The 16,180-nt window shown below is 27.9% G+C and overlaps 1 protein-coding gene across 1 annotated transcript; it reads left to right on the top strand.

Moving 5' to 3' along the window:
- The first annotated feature begins 7,914 nt into the window (after nucleotides 1-7,914).
- Nucleotides 7,915-9,283, top strand: LOC119678009 (muscle-specific protein 20). Its single transcript, XM_038089617.1, has 3 exons — nucleotides 7,915-8,066; nucleotides 8,308-8,640; nucleotides 8,725-9,283. Exons 1-3 carry the CDS (start codon nucleotides 8,037-8,039, stop codon nucleotides 8,914-8,916), a joined length of 555 nt encoding a protein of 184 aa, XP_037945545.1. The 5' UTR covers nucleotides 7,915-8,036; the 3' UTR covers nucleotides 8,917-9,283.
- Nucleotides 9,284-16,180: the final 6,897 nt, after the last annotated feature.

The raw sequence follows: 16,180 nt of genomic DNA, 5'->3' as shown, positions 1-16,180 counted from the left end.
AGAGTTTCTAACAAAGAAGAATGCATGTACTCTTTTCATTGGTCCAGAGTTCTTCAACGGGGTAACAAATAGTTTAACAAATAACTTATTGTATTAACGGAAGAAACAAAATCGACTTGAACACTGGAGAACCCAAACAGGCATTCACTAAGATTCACCTTACACACTGTACACTCAATTATTAAATGAAGAATATAGGTGCAGTAGAAAGTGATTTTTGTCGACTCTGTCATGAGGAGAAGGAAACATCAAAATATATTCTATGCAACTGCTCAGAGGCGGCAAGACGTAGACTTGACTACCTTAGAGGCGGGATCTGTGTCCCAAATCAAATAGGTAAAATTAAGCCCACAGCAATTATGAGATTTATAAAGAGTCCAGAATTGTTTTAGGCGCACAATAGATCTTTTAGTTCAGGGTGCATTCATAGCCTATTATTTAATAATAATAACGATATCAATAGGACTTTTGCCCAAAATAGTCCATAAGCGTTTAATTTCAAGTAACAATTTTGTAAATTGTTTTCTACGATTGAGTGATCTCAACCAATCCTTTGGTTGAAAATAGTCCATTATTTTCTTTCTTGTAAAGTTGTTAATCTCAGATAAATGACAGAAATTGGACTACTTAAAAGTCAATATTCCTAGAATTATAGAATTAGAATACGTTATATTACCGTTATATTAGACTTCTAGACCAGCAATCCATTTAAGCCAAATGCGGCACATATGCGCGCAAAGTCATATTTAGTCATTATTGGTATTTTATTATTATTTCAATAAGATTACACTTATAGTCATTGTCATAATTCAATGGGTTCCATTTCACTTTGCAAAGAAGTCCCTTAAAAAAGCACTTAAAAGAACACATCAATAGTGAAATGCATTACCATTTTCTTAGTTCAGTACCTTAATGGCCACATATTCTTTGAAACAAAATTTACTTTTTTAATGTAACGAGTTTTGCTTGTCTTATATTGCACCCAATTAAATTGCATTAAAATGAAATTCATTCATTAAAAACTACAAGGCAAACCTTTAGCATCAACGAAAATAAGACAATATTCCATCGACAATAATAGACACCAATAACCACAACGAAAAAACCTTTTCGCAATTAAAAACCATTGAAAAATATTGAGAGACTACAATTAAATGAATTTCCTGCAGGAGGTTCTGAGTGTCGCAGTAATTAAAATGTTTGTGGCAAGTGACGAAGGATACAAAAAAGCAATGGTCGGCTGTGCACTTGCAAATGTTAAAAGTCTTCAATTATAATTTTCATCATTTCAACAGCCGAAAATATGAAAAATAAACAAAAAAGCCTCCTTGATTTTCCACTTTTCAATTTAAAGGCGTTTAAAATGTTGAGTTTTATTTAATTTTAATCGAAATAAAAATGTGGCATCCTCTCAACTGAAAATTACAATGGCGGATGCTTTTCTTATGTTGAGCAAACAGAGCGAAAACTCGGAAGGCAGGCAAGTATTTTTGGAGCTTGTTTTCCACAATTCCGTAAATGGCTTAAAGGCAGTTAATAACTTGGTATAATTTTTGTAAATTAAACAGAAAAAGATAAAAAAAAAATTTTAATATGAAAATGGTAAAAAGCATAAACGAGCCCACAAGCGTAACGCCTTGGCTTCTGCGAATTCCAAACATTTTAAATCTGAACTTTGTTTTGGTTTTTATGGTAAGCAATGCCTTCTAGATATCCATATATAAATACATATGTATCTCTATCTTCTCGGTTGATTATTGTAATTACTTTTAGAGATTTTTTATTAGGATTTTTTCTTTTTTGGAAAAACAAAAAAAACATTTGCAATTACATGAATTTTTATTTGCCTTTATTGGCTTAGAGCCTTGACTCGGAATGAGCTCTATGGATTGAAGCATCCAATTGAATTTCATTTTAAAATTATTTTATATTTTCAAAAATGTTGTTTTTGACTTTTAAGGTCGATTAAATGCAAAATATGTTCCAAAATATTTTTAAATTGTTTTTAACATAAAAATAAACTGAACATTTTTTTTTATTTATTTTTAATTTTTATTTTTATATATATTTATGCTTTGGCCATGTTTGCAAATTTATTAAATTACTTTAAAAAAATCTGAAGAAACAACATGTACAATTAGTAATTAAAATATTATCAGTTCTTTTATATACACTTTACTCGAACTGATATTAAAGGAAAAATTCCATATCTATAAGGCATAAGATAACATCAATAAGAGATATGAAATTATACTCGTATTTCTGTATGACATTTGCACCACAAGTAAGCAAACGATTGCTTCAATTAAAAGATTACCTATCTTAAAATTATTAAATTCAGTCTATCAGTATCATTCAGTATCATTTATTTTATATTTTAAATGAAGAAGATTTATTTTTAAGGTGACAGTGAGTGTCGAATTCAGTTTTGTCAATACGTATTTGGAAAATTTTTACACTAAAAGCCATTCCAAAAACTCGTAAATTTCTCTAAACTGACATTTTGTGAAATAAGCTTTGTTAAAAATATGAGAATTTGTTTTTTTACCTGCTATATTTTGTATATATATATAAAATATATATAATATGAATAATTTTAGTTGTATTCTTTTGACATGAATGCTTCAATAGAATACGTGTTGCTTAAAAATTAACATTCAAAACAAAAACAAAACTAGCAAATATAAGTCCATATTTCTGAAACTGCTTAAAGAATAAACCACTTGCATTACAATGGTGTCAAATCTTAAAAGTGATCTATTGTAAATGATTTTTGGAAGAAAATAGATAATTCTAGTCAGCTGTGACAGAGAACTTTGTTTATTATTTATAACTGTTGCGAGTGTAAAAGAGTAAATTTAAATATTCTAAAAAAGTAATTATTTTAATAAAATTTGTGAAAATGACTGACAGGTTAGTAATTGTGAAGAAATCACTCGTCCTAATATAGCATATAGCTATTTTACATATATACTAGATTTTACAGATTCATGGATTTTGTTCTGCAGGTGGAAATCATACAAAGCCACAACGTGAGACTTGAACCCATTAAAATCTGTTAGGAATGAATGAATGTGGAATATTGCAGCCATTCTAGTAATCAAGGGAGAAAGGTCGAGCAAGAGGGAAGCGTGAAGCAGGAAAATTGGGTTTTCGTGAAGGGGGCGGGGTTATTGCACAAACGCGTGGTACTAGCCTTTTAAATATTTATCATTACAAAATGTTAATAAATACATTTCGATTTTTTTTGTGATGTTATTTTACCTTTTTTCAATATTTTCGTATTTTTAATTATATTAGCTAGCACTTTTTTTACGTTTTCTGATTTTCTTTCTTATTTTTGTATAAATAAAATATATGTATATATTTTAGCTAGTTACTATTTCATAATTGTAGATTTCATACATGGAGAAATATTATTAATGTTTGAGTTTTTTTTTGTTGTGGTGAGAATGTGGAATGCCTTCACATTCGGCAACTTCAGACCGATAGGCGTGGGAATGGTGTGCCCGATTCTCTAACATGAATATGTAGGACACGGTCTATAACACTTCTTCTTCAGCGAGACTTATTCCTCCTCGGGACCGCTTTCGCATTACTTCGAGGAGGCATTCTTTTATATGGGCATTTTAATCCAAGCTCTTCTGATTCGCAATCTGTGTACAGACCTCCACTTTGTCAGCGCAATTATCTTGGTGTCTGCGGTTTAATGTTAAAATTGAATTGTGGTAATTTGTTGTGAGGAATTTTTTTTTTAAAACGTATTTCTACGCCATTTTATTTAATTTACAAAGTAAAGCAATTCACTTGCTTGATAAATTATAATATAATATGTAAAGTTTCAATACTAATTTTTCTTTTAAATTTATAAATTTAATAATTTGTATTTAATTTATGTGCAATTTTTCACTTGTCGTGTTTTCAATGAAAAAATTCTTTTCACATTGAGTTTATTCTTTAAAATAAAATTTCTATATTATTTTTTATTTTATTAAGTAATTTTTTATAAAAAAAAAATTAAATTTAAAAGGAATTTTTTATTGGTGTTATATTAATTTTCCTAGAAATTTCCATGGAATTAGTCTCAAGTATTTAAAATTTTCTGCTTGAATGTTTTTATAAAAAAAATATATCGAACTATTGAATTATCTGAAGTACCAGGATACATCTATGTTACGATTTTCATTTGTTACTATGGACCGAAAATTTGTATAGAAGAACGTATATTTGTTACTGTAGTGAATGCCATTTTTGCAATGGCAACGAAAATGACATACAAAAACAAAATTTAGAATATCAAGGCCCCAATTGCCGTCGGTTTAGTTGCCTTTGTGAATTTGTGGTAGTTCACCACCAGCAGCAATCAAAATCACAAAGACTGCAGATGTATGTAGAACCGTCGGCAAAGGTTGGATGTTAGAAAAATTTATCTGCATTTTTATTTCTTGTTAGTATTTTGCACTAAAAGCACAAATTTCATTTTCATCAGCGAAAAGCGAAAAAATATTCTTTTGTTTACTTCTGGAAAACCATAAAAGTGACGAATCACTTCTATTTTTAAACTATTCCACCTGTTCTTTGTATGAAACTCTATGGTTTGGATGAAGTGACCGTCGGGGAAATACGTATACGTGATAATCATGTTTTCTTTTATTTATGATTTTGTTGATGCTCTGTTCACATTCACAGTAGAAAAATTAAAAAATATATTGCATGCAGTAAAAATATATAGTTTATAAGACTATATATATAGGATTTTAATTTTTATATAAAAAATTAATATATATGTTTATGTATATATATATATAAAATTATACATTTTATAAAAAATTTTTATGTTCACATTTATAAAGTTAAGTTTACTTTTATTTTTCCATATCGTTCTTATCAAAATATGTAATTCAAATTAAATGTCATTTAAGTTACCCATAAATTTAATTTATTTCATCGTTATGATGTGGGTTTTACGCTTTCAGTACCATAAAATTTTAATTAATTGCCTTGAATACGCGCAAAATAAAAAATTCGATAACAAATTATTATTTTCTCTATTTTCTTTCTTTTCATAGCAATACTTTCAAGATATTGTGCTGAAAATGTTTGCGCATAAAATATATAAATTTATATTCAATTTTATATTGTGTTAATATCTCAAAAACTAAATAATATTTTGAATTTCTTGTGTCAAAAATTTGTGCGCACCTTAAAATAAATTTATTTTTGTATATTTTTAATAACTTGAAAACTGAATTAAACAATTTATATATACTTTTTTGTTCATGGAAATATTTCAATCTCAATATCTTGAAAACTAAATAAATAACGGATATATATTTTTTTTATTATTATATTTTTTTTTTATATTCCAAAGTTTTTGTGCTTAAAATTTGTGCGCATGTCACAAATCAAAATAAACTTATTTTTGTATATTCTCAATATCTTGAAAACTGAATAAGACAGTTTATATATACTTTTTTGGTTATGAAAATTTTATAAAGTTCTTATGCTGAAAATTTGTGCATATGTATTAAATTAAAATACACTTTATTTTTATACGAGTATATTCTTGATATAAATTCAAATATACTTTTTTCGTTATGCTTTGAAGTTCCTATGTTGAATATAAATTAATGTATTTCATGCGCAAAAATTTTCAGCACAATATCTTGAAAGTATTGCTATCAACAAAGTAATACAGAAAATTTGTGCGCATGAGAACAAATAAAATAAAGGCATTTTGTTATATTCTATTATAATATATTTGATATCTTGAAAATTGAATAAAGCAATTTATATATATACTTTTTTGGTCATGGGAATTGTAGATATGTGACTTAACATAGCCTGAATTAGTGAGATGTAGTGTTAATAACTTTTACGTTGAAAGTAAGAAAAATTGGTTTTACTTTTGATGAAAACCATACATTTCTGTTTTTATGTCGATATTATTAGGAGGTTTCTTAATGAAATAAACGTATTATTTTAGAGAAATAATATTTTTTTCCAATAAAAATCCTAGTAGGCAATTTAATTAGCGCAGAAACAGTTTCTACTATATGGTGTTGCAAATTTGTTAGTAAGATTTACGACCTGTGTTATTTTTATCAATATAAAAATTGGTTTTTTTTAGAAAATGATTTATATATGATATATATATAATAACGGTTATACTTTTTTTCAAAAGTAGTAATCATTAGTAGTTATCACTATCATAGTTGCCCTGACAAGATCTAACAATATATTTTTTTTCATCAATGCTTGAAGGAATAGCTATATCTAATTGATGAGCGGTACCGATTTTTTTTGTGACACACATTGGGTACAAATTTCCCCGAAATGTGCATTAAATATAACAACCCTTTTACTAAACTGACAAAATGGATTTCCGGTCAAGGAAAGAAAACTATGTTCAGAATTTTACAATTACTTATCTATGTTATAAGATCGTGCTTATTCAGACCGCTTTTGATCATACGAACTACCATTATAAGTTGTAGACAACTCATTATAGTAGCGGTATATTAATAGGTGTAGTAAATGGAAATCCATTTTTTTTTTGCATGAAATTGAAGACTTATTTACCATAGTTAGAATAATTTGATTTAGGTCAAAAACGTGCCGTTTTATTCAGTAACTTGTTGACATTTTGAAGGTAATATCATTATGCCTCTCTCATAGAAGTTTTCGTCCATATTAGCCAAAAATTGACACAGTCAATTTTTACAAACATCTTTTGAAGCGAATTTTTCATCAGAAAATTCGTCAATAATTTGCTATGTACAGAAACAGATGGTAATCACTTGGTACCAGATCTGGACTAAATACTGTCTTTGCAATCAAGCTCCCACAACTTTTGACAAGTTATTATCGATGTATGTGGGGTGGCGTTGTCCTGATAAAACACACACAATTCGTCTACTATTGTCCAAAGCTGGCCGTTTTTAGGCGATTGCTTCCTATTGATGGTTCAATTGTTGACAATACAGTTCCGAGTTAAGAGTTTTGTCGCAGGGGACTCATAGTTAATGATTCTTTGCCAATATAACCAATATAACAATATAATACACAGCAAAATCTTCCTGACCGTCAATCCTGACTGGTCCCCGTTTCTGCCGGTTCACCGCAGTTTCAATAACCGTTTTTGTTTGACGTTATCTTTGTCGTAGGTGATCCACTTGTAATCACTAGTCACCAATATATAGAATTTCATCTATCTATAGCCGATAGTAGTTTATGTGTTCATAGTAAACTACCGCCTAAGAGATTGTCCCCTTTTTTACTAAATGTCAGAATAAATTTTTGGTGGAAAGAAAGGAAACTATATTTAAAACTCTCTTAGTCACTTTTCTATTGTAAAGATAACTGTACTATACTATAGATTCTTATTATCTATAGTATTATAAGTTATCCCAGCATTATAGGGCTTATGATAGGCCGTTTTCGGTTACATGAACTACCACTAAAATCATTCTATCTATTTGTTGTTATTGTACAAAAACAAAGAAACGATTACACCTAATGTACATTATTTTATTTAATAATACTTATTTTGTAACTACAGAACTAATATAGAAATTAAGGAAGCAATACGTTTTCCGGCAACGAATAAAGGCTTTTAGAAAACCATGAAATATAGTTATTATTATGATTAAAACATAATTAAATAATATAGAAAATATTCTGTGAGCAACATATCTATTTTGAATATTCTTTCAAAAATTTTACTAAAATTAAAAACGAATACTCATCACCGCAACAGCAACGCCCACGCAATTTTTTAAAATCTCTTTAGCAAATTTATATATTTTTGGAAAAATCGTGAAATTTTCCGCTTATGTATAATAAAAAAAATAAAAAAAATTTTAGAAAATACTGTAAACATTAGAAAATTGTGAGAATTCGCATTTGTGGAAGGCATGAAGAATTGTTACTCTCCCAAGCTTTAAAAGCGGCCAACAGACTGTGAAGCAGCATCAGTCTCAGGCAGTTTTCCTTCTAGTGAAGATCACAAGAATCAAAAAAAAAATCTAAACAAAATGTCTCTTGAACGTGCTGTTCGTGCTAAGGTGAATATAAAAAAATTCCAAAAGTGAAAGAAAAAATTAATTTCAAAAAATATGTGAACAAAATAATTTAATTAGTAAAATTAATTAAAATATAATTTGAAAAAATTTCGCATAAATTTAAAAATGAATAAAGCATGCGGATTGTAAAGTGCTCTTGACTTTTGAAATATTTAAATGCATAAATACGTTTAAATTAAATCTCAATCAATGAAATTATTAAAAAATGTTGTACATTTTTTAGATTGCTGGCAAGCGCAATCCAGAAATGGACAAAGAAGCTCAAGAATGGATTGAAGCTATTCTTGGACAGAAATTCGGTGCTGGTCAAGAATATGAAGATGTCTTGAAAGACGGTCAAGTTTTGTGCAACTTAATCAACAAATTGCAACCAAACTCCGTACCAAAGATCAACAGCTCTGGTGGTCAATTCAAGATGATGGAAAACATTAACAACTTCCAAAAAGCCTTGAAAGATTACGGTGTAGCAGATTTGGATGTTTTCCAAACTGTTGACTTGTGGGAAAAGAAAGATATTGCACAAGTTACCAACACCATTTTCGCTTTGGGCCGTGCTGTAAGTATATAAATATTAACAAAATCTTATATAAATACAATTTTGGAATCAGTTAAGAATAATTAATCTCTTCTATAATTTTAGTGCTACAAACACGCAGAATTCCCCGGTCCATTCTTGGGTCCCAAGCCTGCTGATGAATGCAAACGCGATTTCTCTGAGGAACAATTGAAAGCTGGTCAAACAATCATTGGTCTCCAAGCTGGTCAAAACAAAGGTGCCACACAAGCTGGACAAAACATTGGTGCTGGCCGCAAAATCTTGCTCGGCAAGTAAATCAATTAATGGATACTCAATTAACAACAAACAAGAGCAATGTTGTGATTTGTCTGATAATTTAAAATCTATTATTTATTTATATTTTTATTAAAAATTTTTTTATATAAATTTAATTATAAGTTAAAATTATTCCTCACATAAATACACGTACACACTAAAGCAAAGAAGAAACACAAAACACAAATTGTATACTGTACATCCTTAAATGGAAGTGAAAGAAGATGATACTTTTTAAGGATAAAGAAAAGAAATCGCTTATGTTAGCTTATTAAGTTTAAACTTAAGCTATTTTGTATGAAAATTTGGAAAAAAATTTAGAGTGGAAAATAATTTATAACAATAAAGAAACGCGTTTCAAAAACAAAAAAAAAACAAGAAACACAAGCTCTTTAATTTAAAAAAAAAAATTAACACAAAAAAAAATAAGTAACATAGTCAATATCATTCCTTTGTCTAAAATATTCACTACCTATTTTAGTCTGCATTTCAAAAACAAAAAAAAAATCATTTAATTAATTTAATATAATAAAATAATTAAGTTAATATATCATAAGCCCTAATAATCACCTTTTTAACCTTCACATTCATTAACGGATCGGATTGTTCTCTCAGAAAATGGCCTCATGCGATTAAGGTGTGGGCGATTATTTTTATAGCTTTTCTTTGAAGAGACCATACATTCTATATAACACATATAACGAAAGCATGTTGTTTTTTTACAAATTTAGCTATATATAATAGATGGATATACTCGTATAATTCAGTTGGACCAATTTTACATGTACTTATATGGAGACTATAAAAATAAGATTCGCGTGCGCACAAGTAGCAATATTCGACAAAATAAACACAATTTTCCAAATATTTTAATAATAGCAACAAATAAATTTTCATGTTTATTATAAATTTTTTTTATTTCTAATAAATACCGAATAGAACATGGAAAATACTCTCAAAAATATAAATTTTTCTTTGACTTGTTGCAAAACAGAAATTGAGTACAATTTTAAGAAATTCCTTCCAATTTGTTTTGAGGTGTGAATAATTAATATTCTTTTGAAATCGAAACAGATGTTTTATATCAATAGTCTTTTTAGATCGGATCTGACATAAGCCATAAGAAATTATTTTCACAGATGCTAAATACTTTTCTGTAATTGCAATTTAAAAATAGTTTAAAAATTGAAGAAGATAAATAAATTTTATATTTTATAAAAATTTTTTTATCATAAATTGAAATTATTTGAATGTTAGCTATTTTAATATGAATTGCACATTCTCTATAAGATATAATATTTTAGATTTCCTGAGATGTTTCAAAAAATAATATGTGTTTGTCTATAAAAATTAAATCTGAGTTATTTGAAGTTTATGAGGACTTTACAACAGTGCTTAAACATTTTCACACGATCCTCCCAAAAAATATAGTTGCATGAAGTCAGAAAAAAGATTATCAATCGTTAATAATAAAGATTTTAGTAGGATTAATTTAGGTTTTGTACATAAGTTGGATTGAAAAATACTGAAGATAAAAGATACCAGTTTTTTTTGTTTTGCTGTAGGTGGAAGGCACCAAAAGCCACAGTGTGAGCCTTTACTCCACTAAAACTACCTTTTAGGAAAAGATTTTCACTGCAAAGCGGAAACTTTATTCCAGTAAGTAAGGGGGTAAGATGTGGTGAAGAGGCTTAATACCTAGAAGTTTCACTTTGTATGGGAGTATGGAAAGGGGGTGGGGTGTAGTATTTGGAATTAATGAAAAAATTTAATAAATAACACGTTTTAAATGTATTAAAATAAAACTGTGCAAAAACATGTGTATCCAAAATAAAACAGATAGTACATTTATTTTTGATTTCATGAAAAGTACTTTACAATATCACTTCGAAAGCTATCACAGTTTTTATTGTTAAAAATATTTTTAATAATTTAGTTTCATCAATAAGTACTTTTCTGTGATTGAATTTATTTTATAATTAAAATTAAATAGACAAAAAAAAATCTATTCACACAGCACAATTAATTTGGATTTAGTTTGCTTGGCTCGTTCGTTTTGTTATAAAACCCAGTTAAAATTGAGACACGATTCCATGAAAAAAACCGATAACCAATATTACTATGAAATTTTAATTTGTATAAAATCAAGGTTTAAATTCAATTTACAAATTCGTAATTTACAATAGTATAATTTAACTTTCATATATTAAAATTAAGCAAAAAAAAATTTTGTTTCATTGTTCGTCACTTTTATTTATGAGCGTTACTCCTATAAAACATTTTTGAGAAACAAAATAAGAATAGAATTAAGAATTATGATTTGTTGTGTGAATAGGGTTAAGCGATGTGTAGTAAAACTTGAATTATGTAGATTTAAAGCATAAACTGACAGCGGAAGGTAAATAAAATGGTATATAACATAGAATTTTGTAGAATAATTATGTATAAAGTCTAGTATCTATAGCTGTTTCAGAATAAGGAGCAAGTAAAAATATAAGGCTCAACTTACAGTTTTACTTTAAGCTTAATTTTAAAATATGGTAAAGCAGCCGATTCATATATTAACACACGTTTTAATAAAAAAGAAAATGTTAGTTAGTTACTGATACTAGGTAGTTGCTACAAAAAACATATGGAACAGATCTAATGTGTTACTTCATTTACCATATGTAGTAATTGATGTTGAGAATTTTTTCTTTCGTTTTTAACAGCTATGTGCTGTTAGCTGGCACTTTGAATTTTGTTTATTTTGTTATTTATTGCGCTGTTAGGTTGTACTTTAAATTTTGTTTATTTTAATTAATATAATATATGGTATTTTAGTAAAGTTAAGCAGTTTCTGCATGTGCTAGTAATATATAATCAGTTTACAATAGCAATTGGTATGCAATAGAATCTTTTTAATTTATGACTAAATTGCTTTTAAACATATTGTTAAAAATTTATGATGTAGAGCTACTTATATTCATTAAAAAGTAATTAAAGAAATAAAGTAATAAAAAATAATTCAATATAAAATATTGAACAAATATTTTAATTTTATGTTCATTATTTTCGTATTTATTCCAAATACTGTTAGTAGAATAAAAAAATAATTGATTAGATTAAATTTGAAAGTGGAATTTTAAATCTATATAAAATAAATTATTGTTACATTAAAAGCTTATTAACTGTATTGGTTTTCTCTGGTCCTCTTGCATATCACTTAAACGAAAAAACAAATATAAATTGCAATTAATAAATTTGGACACAAATGCAATAGATTTGAATATACATACACCGCATTTTAAAATATTTGAATATATATGAATACGAGATATGATTTACGCCTCAATAATATTGTCAAAAATGTGAGGAAATTAATAATACATTTTCTATAACAACGCAATTCTAATTTTTTTTTTGCCAAATTTGTTCCCATTTAGTGCACCAAATTCGTTTCTATAAAATCATAATTAATTAAAGCACCGAGGGAAATACCATTTTTCTAGAAATATTTTGATATATGAAATATAGGGTGCTTTTTTAGCTGCATAAGAACTATTTACATCTATAACTATGGTTTGACAGTAGAGAATGTTAAACTGCGTTGACATTTCTGTTCAGAAAGGTTTGGCAATTCATCGTAACTTGCTTAACGTTAGAACAATGCTTCCAAATTGTGGAAAATTTACGCCTCGTTTTCACTATGTCATTTTCAATGTCAAGTATTGTCAGTATAATGAAAACCGATAGTCATATGATGTCATATTCTAGTTTTTGTCATGTAATGAAAATGCTAGTGTGTCAAACTAGTCAATTATAATTGTCATTTAAATTAACATAGTGAAAACAATGCACTTTTACTTTTAAAACAATAAATCGGGTGGGTCATTGAGCACTTTGTCCATTTTTTAGTTAACAGTAATGAAACTTATTTCTGGTTAAATGGCTATGTCAATAAGTGAAATTTCCATATATGGAGCGAAGATAATCCACAAGCCGTTAACGAATAACAACTACATCCCTTAAAATTGACTGTTTGGTGCGGTTTACATACTAGTGGCATCATCGGTCCTTATTTCTGTCGATATCAGGAAGGAGCTGCCGTTATGGTGATTGGCGAGCGCTATAAGCCTTCTGACTAAATTTTTGTTTCCAAAAATTTATCAAAGCATCCTCAAATCGTCAGACATTTGGTTTTAACAAGACCAATTTGTTGGTGCAACTTCCCATACTGATCGCTTATCGATTAACAATTTATTGCGAATCCAATTTGGTGATAACTTTATTTCCAAAAATGATCCTGTTAACTGGCTTCCTCGTTAGTGCGATTTAATGCGCCTCGATTACTTTTTACGGGACTATGTTAAATCATTGGTTTATGGCGATAACCTGGCAATGCTTAAAGCATTGGAAGCCAATTTTCATGCCACCATTGACGTCTTCGACGCCATACAGCCGCATTTATTAATGCGACTATTAAAAAAATAGTCTGATCTGTAAATAAATGCCATGAAGTTATTAACCAGATTATAAAAAAAAATTTTATTCCAACAATATTTCTGTTTTGTATTATCATTTTAAGTTCTTATGCAGCTAAAAAAACACCCTATATAAAAACAAATGCCAAGTATTGCTATATGTTTTAATTATAATATATAATATAAATATATTTTATGGTAAGTTATTGAGTTTAATTTCATAAATAGTAGAAAGCGATATTCCAATCTAATTTTATATGCAATTTCCACTTGCATTTCTAATATTGATAGTTTTTAACCTATACTAATGTATCTAGTAACTAATTTTAATTAAATTTAAAATTAAAAAGAGTAAATTATAAATTCATTTGAAATTAATTATGTTTTTATTTGTCTAAACACCTATATTTGACTATCTTTTTTTATTATTATTTATTTATTTTTTATTTTATATATTTATACTCGCAGTTCGCATTTATCGTTAATTCGTGCACTTCACATTATTAATTATCAAATTATTGAAAACAAATAAATTTTTATTAAGTGCAAACATAAAATTTAATAAAATGTAAAATTAAATTGAATTTGGTCGTGTGGCCAATCAATATTGAATTTGTAAATATTTGCAAAATTATTTTGAAAAATTCATATTTTGGGGCAAAGTACAAATTTTGAGATATTTTCACAAATGCCGCCTACGAGTTCCCAGTTATGGAGAACGCAACAGTACTTTGTAATATTACTACAAAGTAAACAATAAAATATTAAAAGTAATAGTTTTTGATATAATAAAAAGATATTAGATATTTTTTTTGGAAATGATTGCAAAAATGTTTATTAATAAATTTTTATATCATTTATAATTTTTCGTACTATATATGATAATAATTAATCCCCTTAAAAGTTTTATAAATTAATACGACAAATTTTTGCATTTAATTTTAAATAAATAAATATAATTTATTTACATATTAGTTTGTATATTTGTGGGTTTATATTATAATTTAGTTGCAATTGAAATATTTCACCTCAGTCATACACCCACATTAGATCAACGTAAATTATCTTCGCTTTTTATTTATTCTCTTTGTTGACCGTGAAAATCTTAAGTTTATAATTTTGTTAAATATTTTTCTGTTATTTTGTTTTCTTTGTTGTTAGTTAAAAAAATTCGTTGAAAATAAATTTTATATATATACACACATGCATACACATATAAATAATTTGAATAAGTAAAAATAAAATTTTTTATAATAAAATATTTTTTGTGTCAGAACCATTTCACGTCAGAGCCATTAAATGCAGGAATACTCTTTTATATGCTCACTGAGTGATCCATTTTTAGAAGGATTACTAATAGTTATTTTCATTTGGACTTAGAGTGTTTGAAAATACATTATAGAATTACTTGACATGAACTGTACAATGTCGAGGAAATAAATTTTTACTTATTCTGAGAATACAGTCTTAAATGGATATATGTTTAATACTTCGCAGTTGGGGTTGGGGTCACAGTTGGGGTTAAGCCAAGTTGGAGTAAGAATAAAAATTCTTTTTTATACCACTAAACAGACATCATCCGTACATCAACAAACAAAGACTTTGAAAGTAAAAGTGCCAAATAATTCGTGCATGAACAATGATCCTTTGTGAAGAACATTTACTACTTTCTCATTTAAGTGGGAATGGAATTACTTGATATGAACTGTACAATGTCAGGGATATGAAATTTTAACTCATTCTAAGATCACGGTCTTATTGAATTGTTATTATTAGTAACAATATATTTAGGTTAAATCAGGTTGCAGTATGAATAAAGATCCTTTTTGACACAACAGATCACACACTGTCTATAAGCCAAATTTTAAGAAACAGAAGAAAGGTAAAGTTCTCAAATATCTATCGTACGAACAATGTTTCTTTGTGATATAGCTACTCTCTCACTTAAGTGAAAAAAGGCTAACTTGAGTAAAATATACACTTGGTTATGCCCTTAATTTTAAAGCGTGACAGCTCTGTCAGGAAAATAAGAAAAGAGGTCTTGAAGGTTTCGAATATTCTTTCAGTCAATGTTGCTAAAGACGTTTTCTGAAAATAATCTAAACTTATCCAGATTTTCCATCTCAAATAAAGATATTTATGTTTGTTTGCCAATTTGATTGTTGTAAGACACATACTGATACCTATTAATGACGTATTTACAATTTGAAGAAAATATTATTAACGTAGTTTATGATGATTTTATATGGGTCAGGGCATAGGAAATGGGCACGGCTGACCGTAGGGTTAAGGTAGGGCTTATGCTATCACACGTTTATTATTCTAGTCCAAGGTTTTCTATAGCGGTTTATATGCTACGTGTATACTTAATTCAAAACCTACATGGATACAAGTATGAAGCAAATTTTTTTAATTTCTTTAGTCTGTTGAGAAATTGTTCTTTGCCAAACCATTTACAATTGAACTTTGAATCTAGGAGCTTGTAGGTTTTATTCCACTGAGACTAAAAATGATTGCTCTACCCTCTCCTTCGTAACCATAATATAGGAAATGTTCTCGTAGAAATGTTTATTATTATTATTATGAGGAAATGTGGTGTTCTGAGTATCGGGTTTATTGTACCCCTTTCTTGGCTCAGAGTGAGTCTCACATAGTATATGTGTGGTTGTTTCTTCATTCTCTTCGCAAAATCTACAGTTTGCATCCGTATATATGCACAGTCTCGTAAAGTAGTGTTTTAGCTTACAGTGTCCTGTTAAGATTGCTGTGATGATTTCAAGTCTTTATTTTGATAAATCCAT

The sequence above is a fragment of the Teleopsis dalmanni genome, chromosome 2 (assembly GCF_002237135.1).
Source record: "Teleopsis dalmanni isolate 2A chromosome 2, ASM223713v2, whole genome shotgun sequence".
Taxonomy (NCBI): Eukaryota; Metazoa; Arthropoda; class Insecta; order Diptera; family Diopsidae; genus Teleopsis; species Teleopsis dalmanni.
Note: the sequence above shows the minus strand (reverse complement) of the source record. Positions and strands in the feature narration are given on the sequence as shown.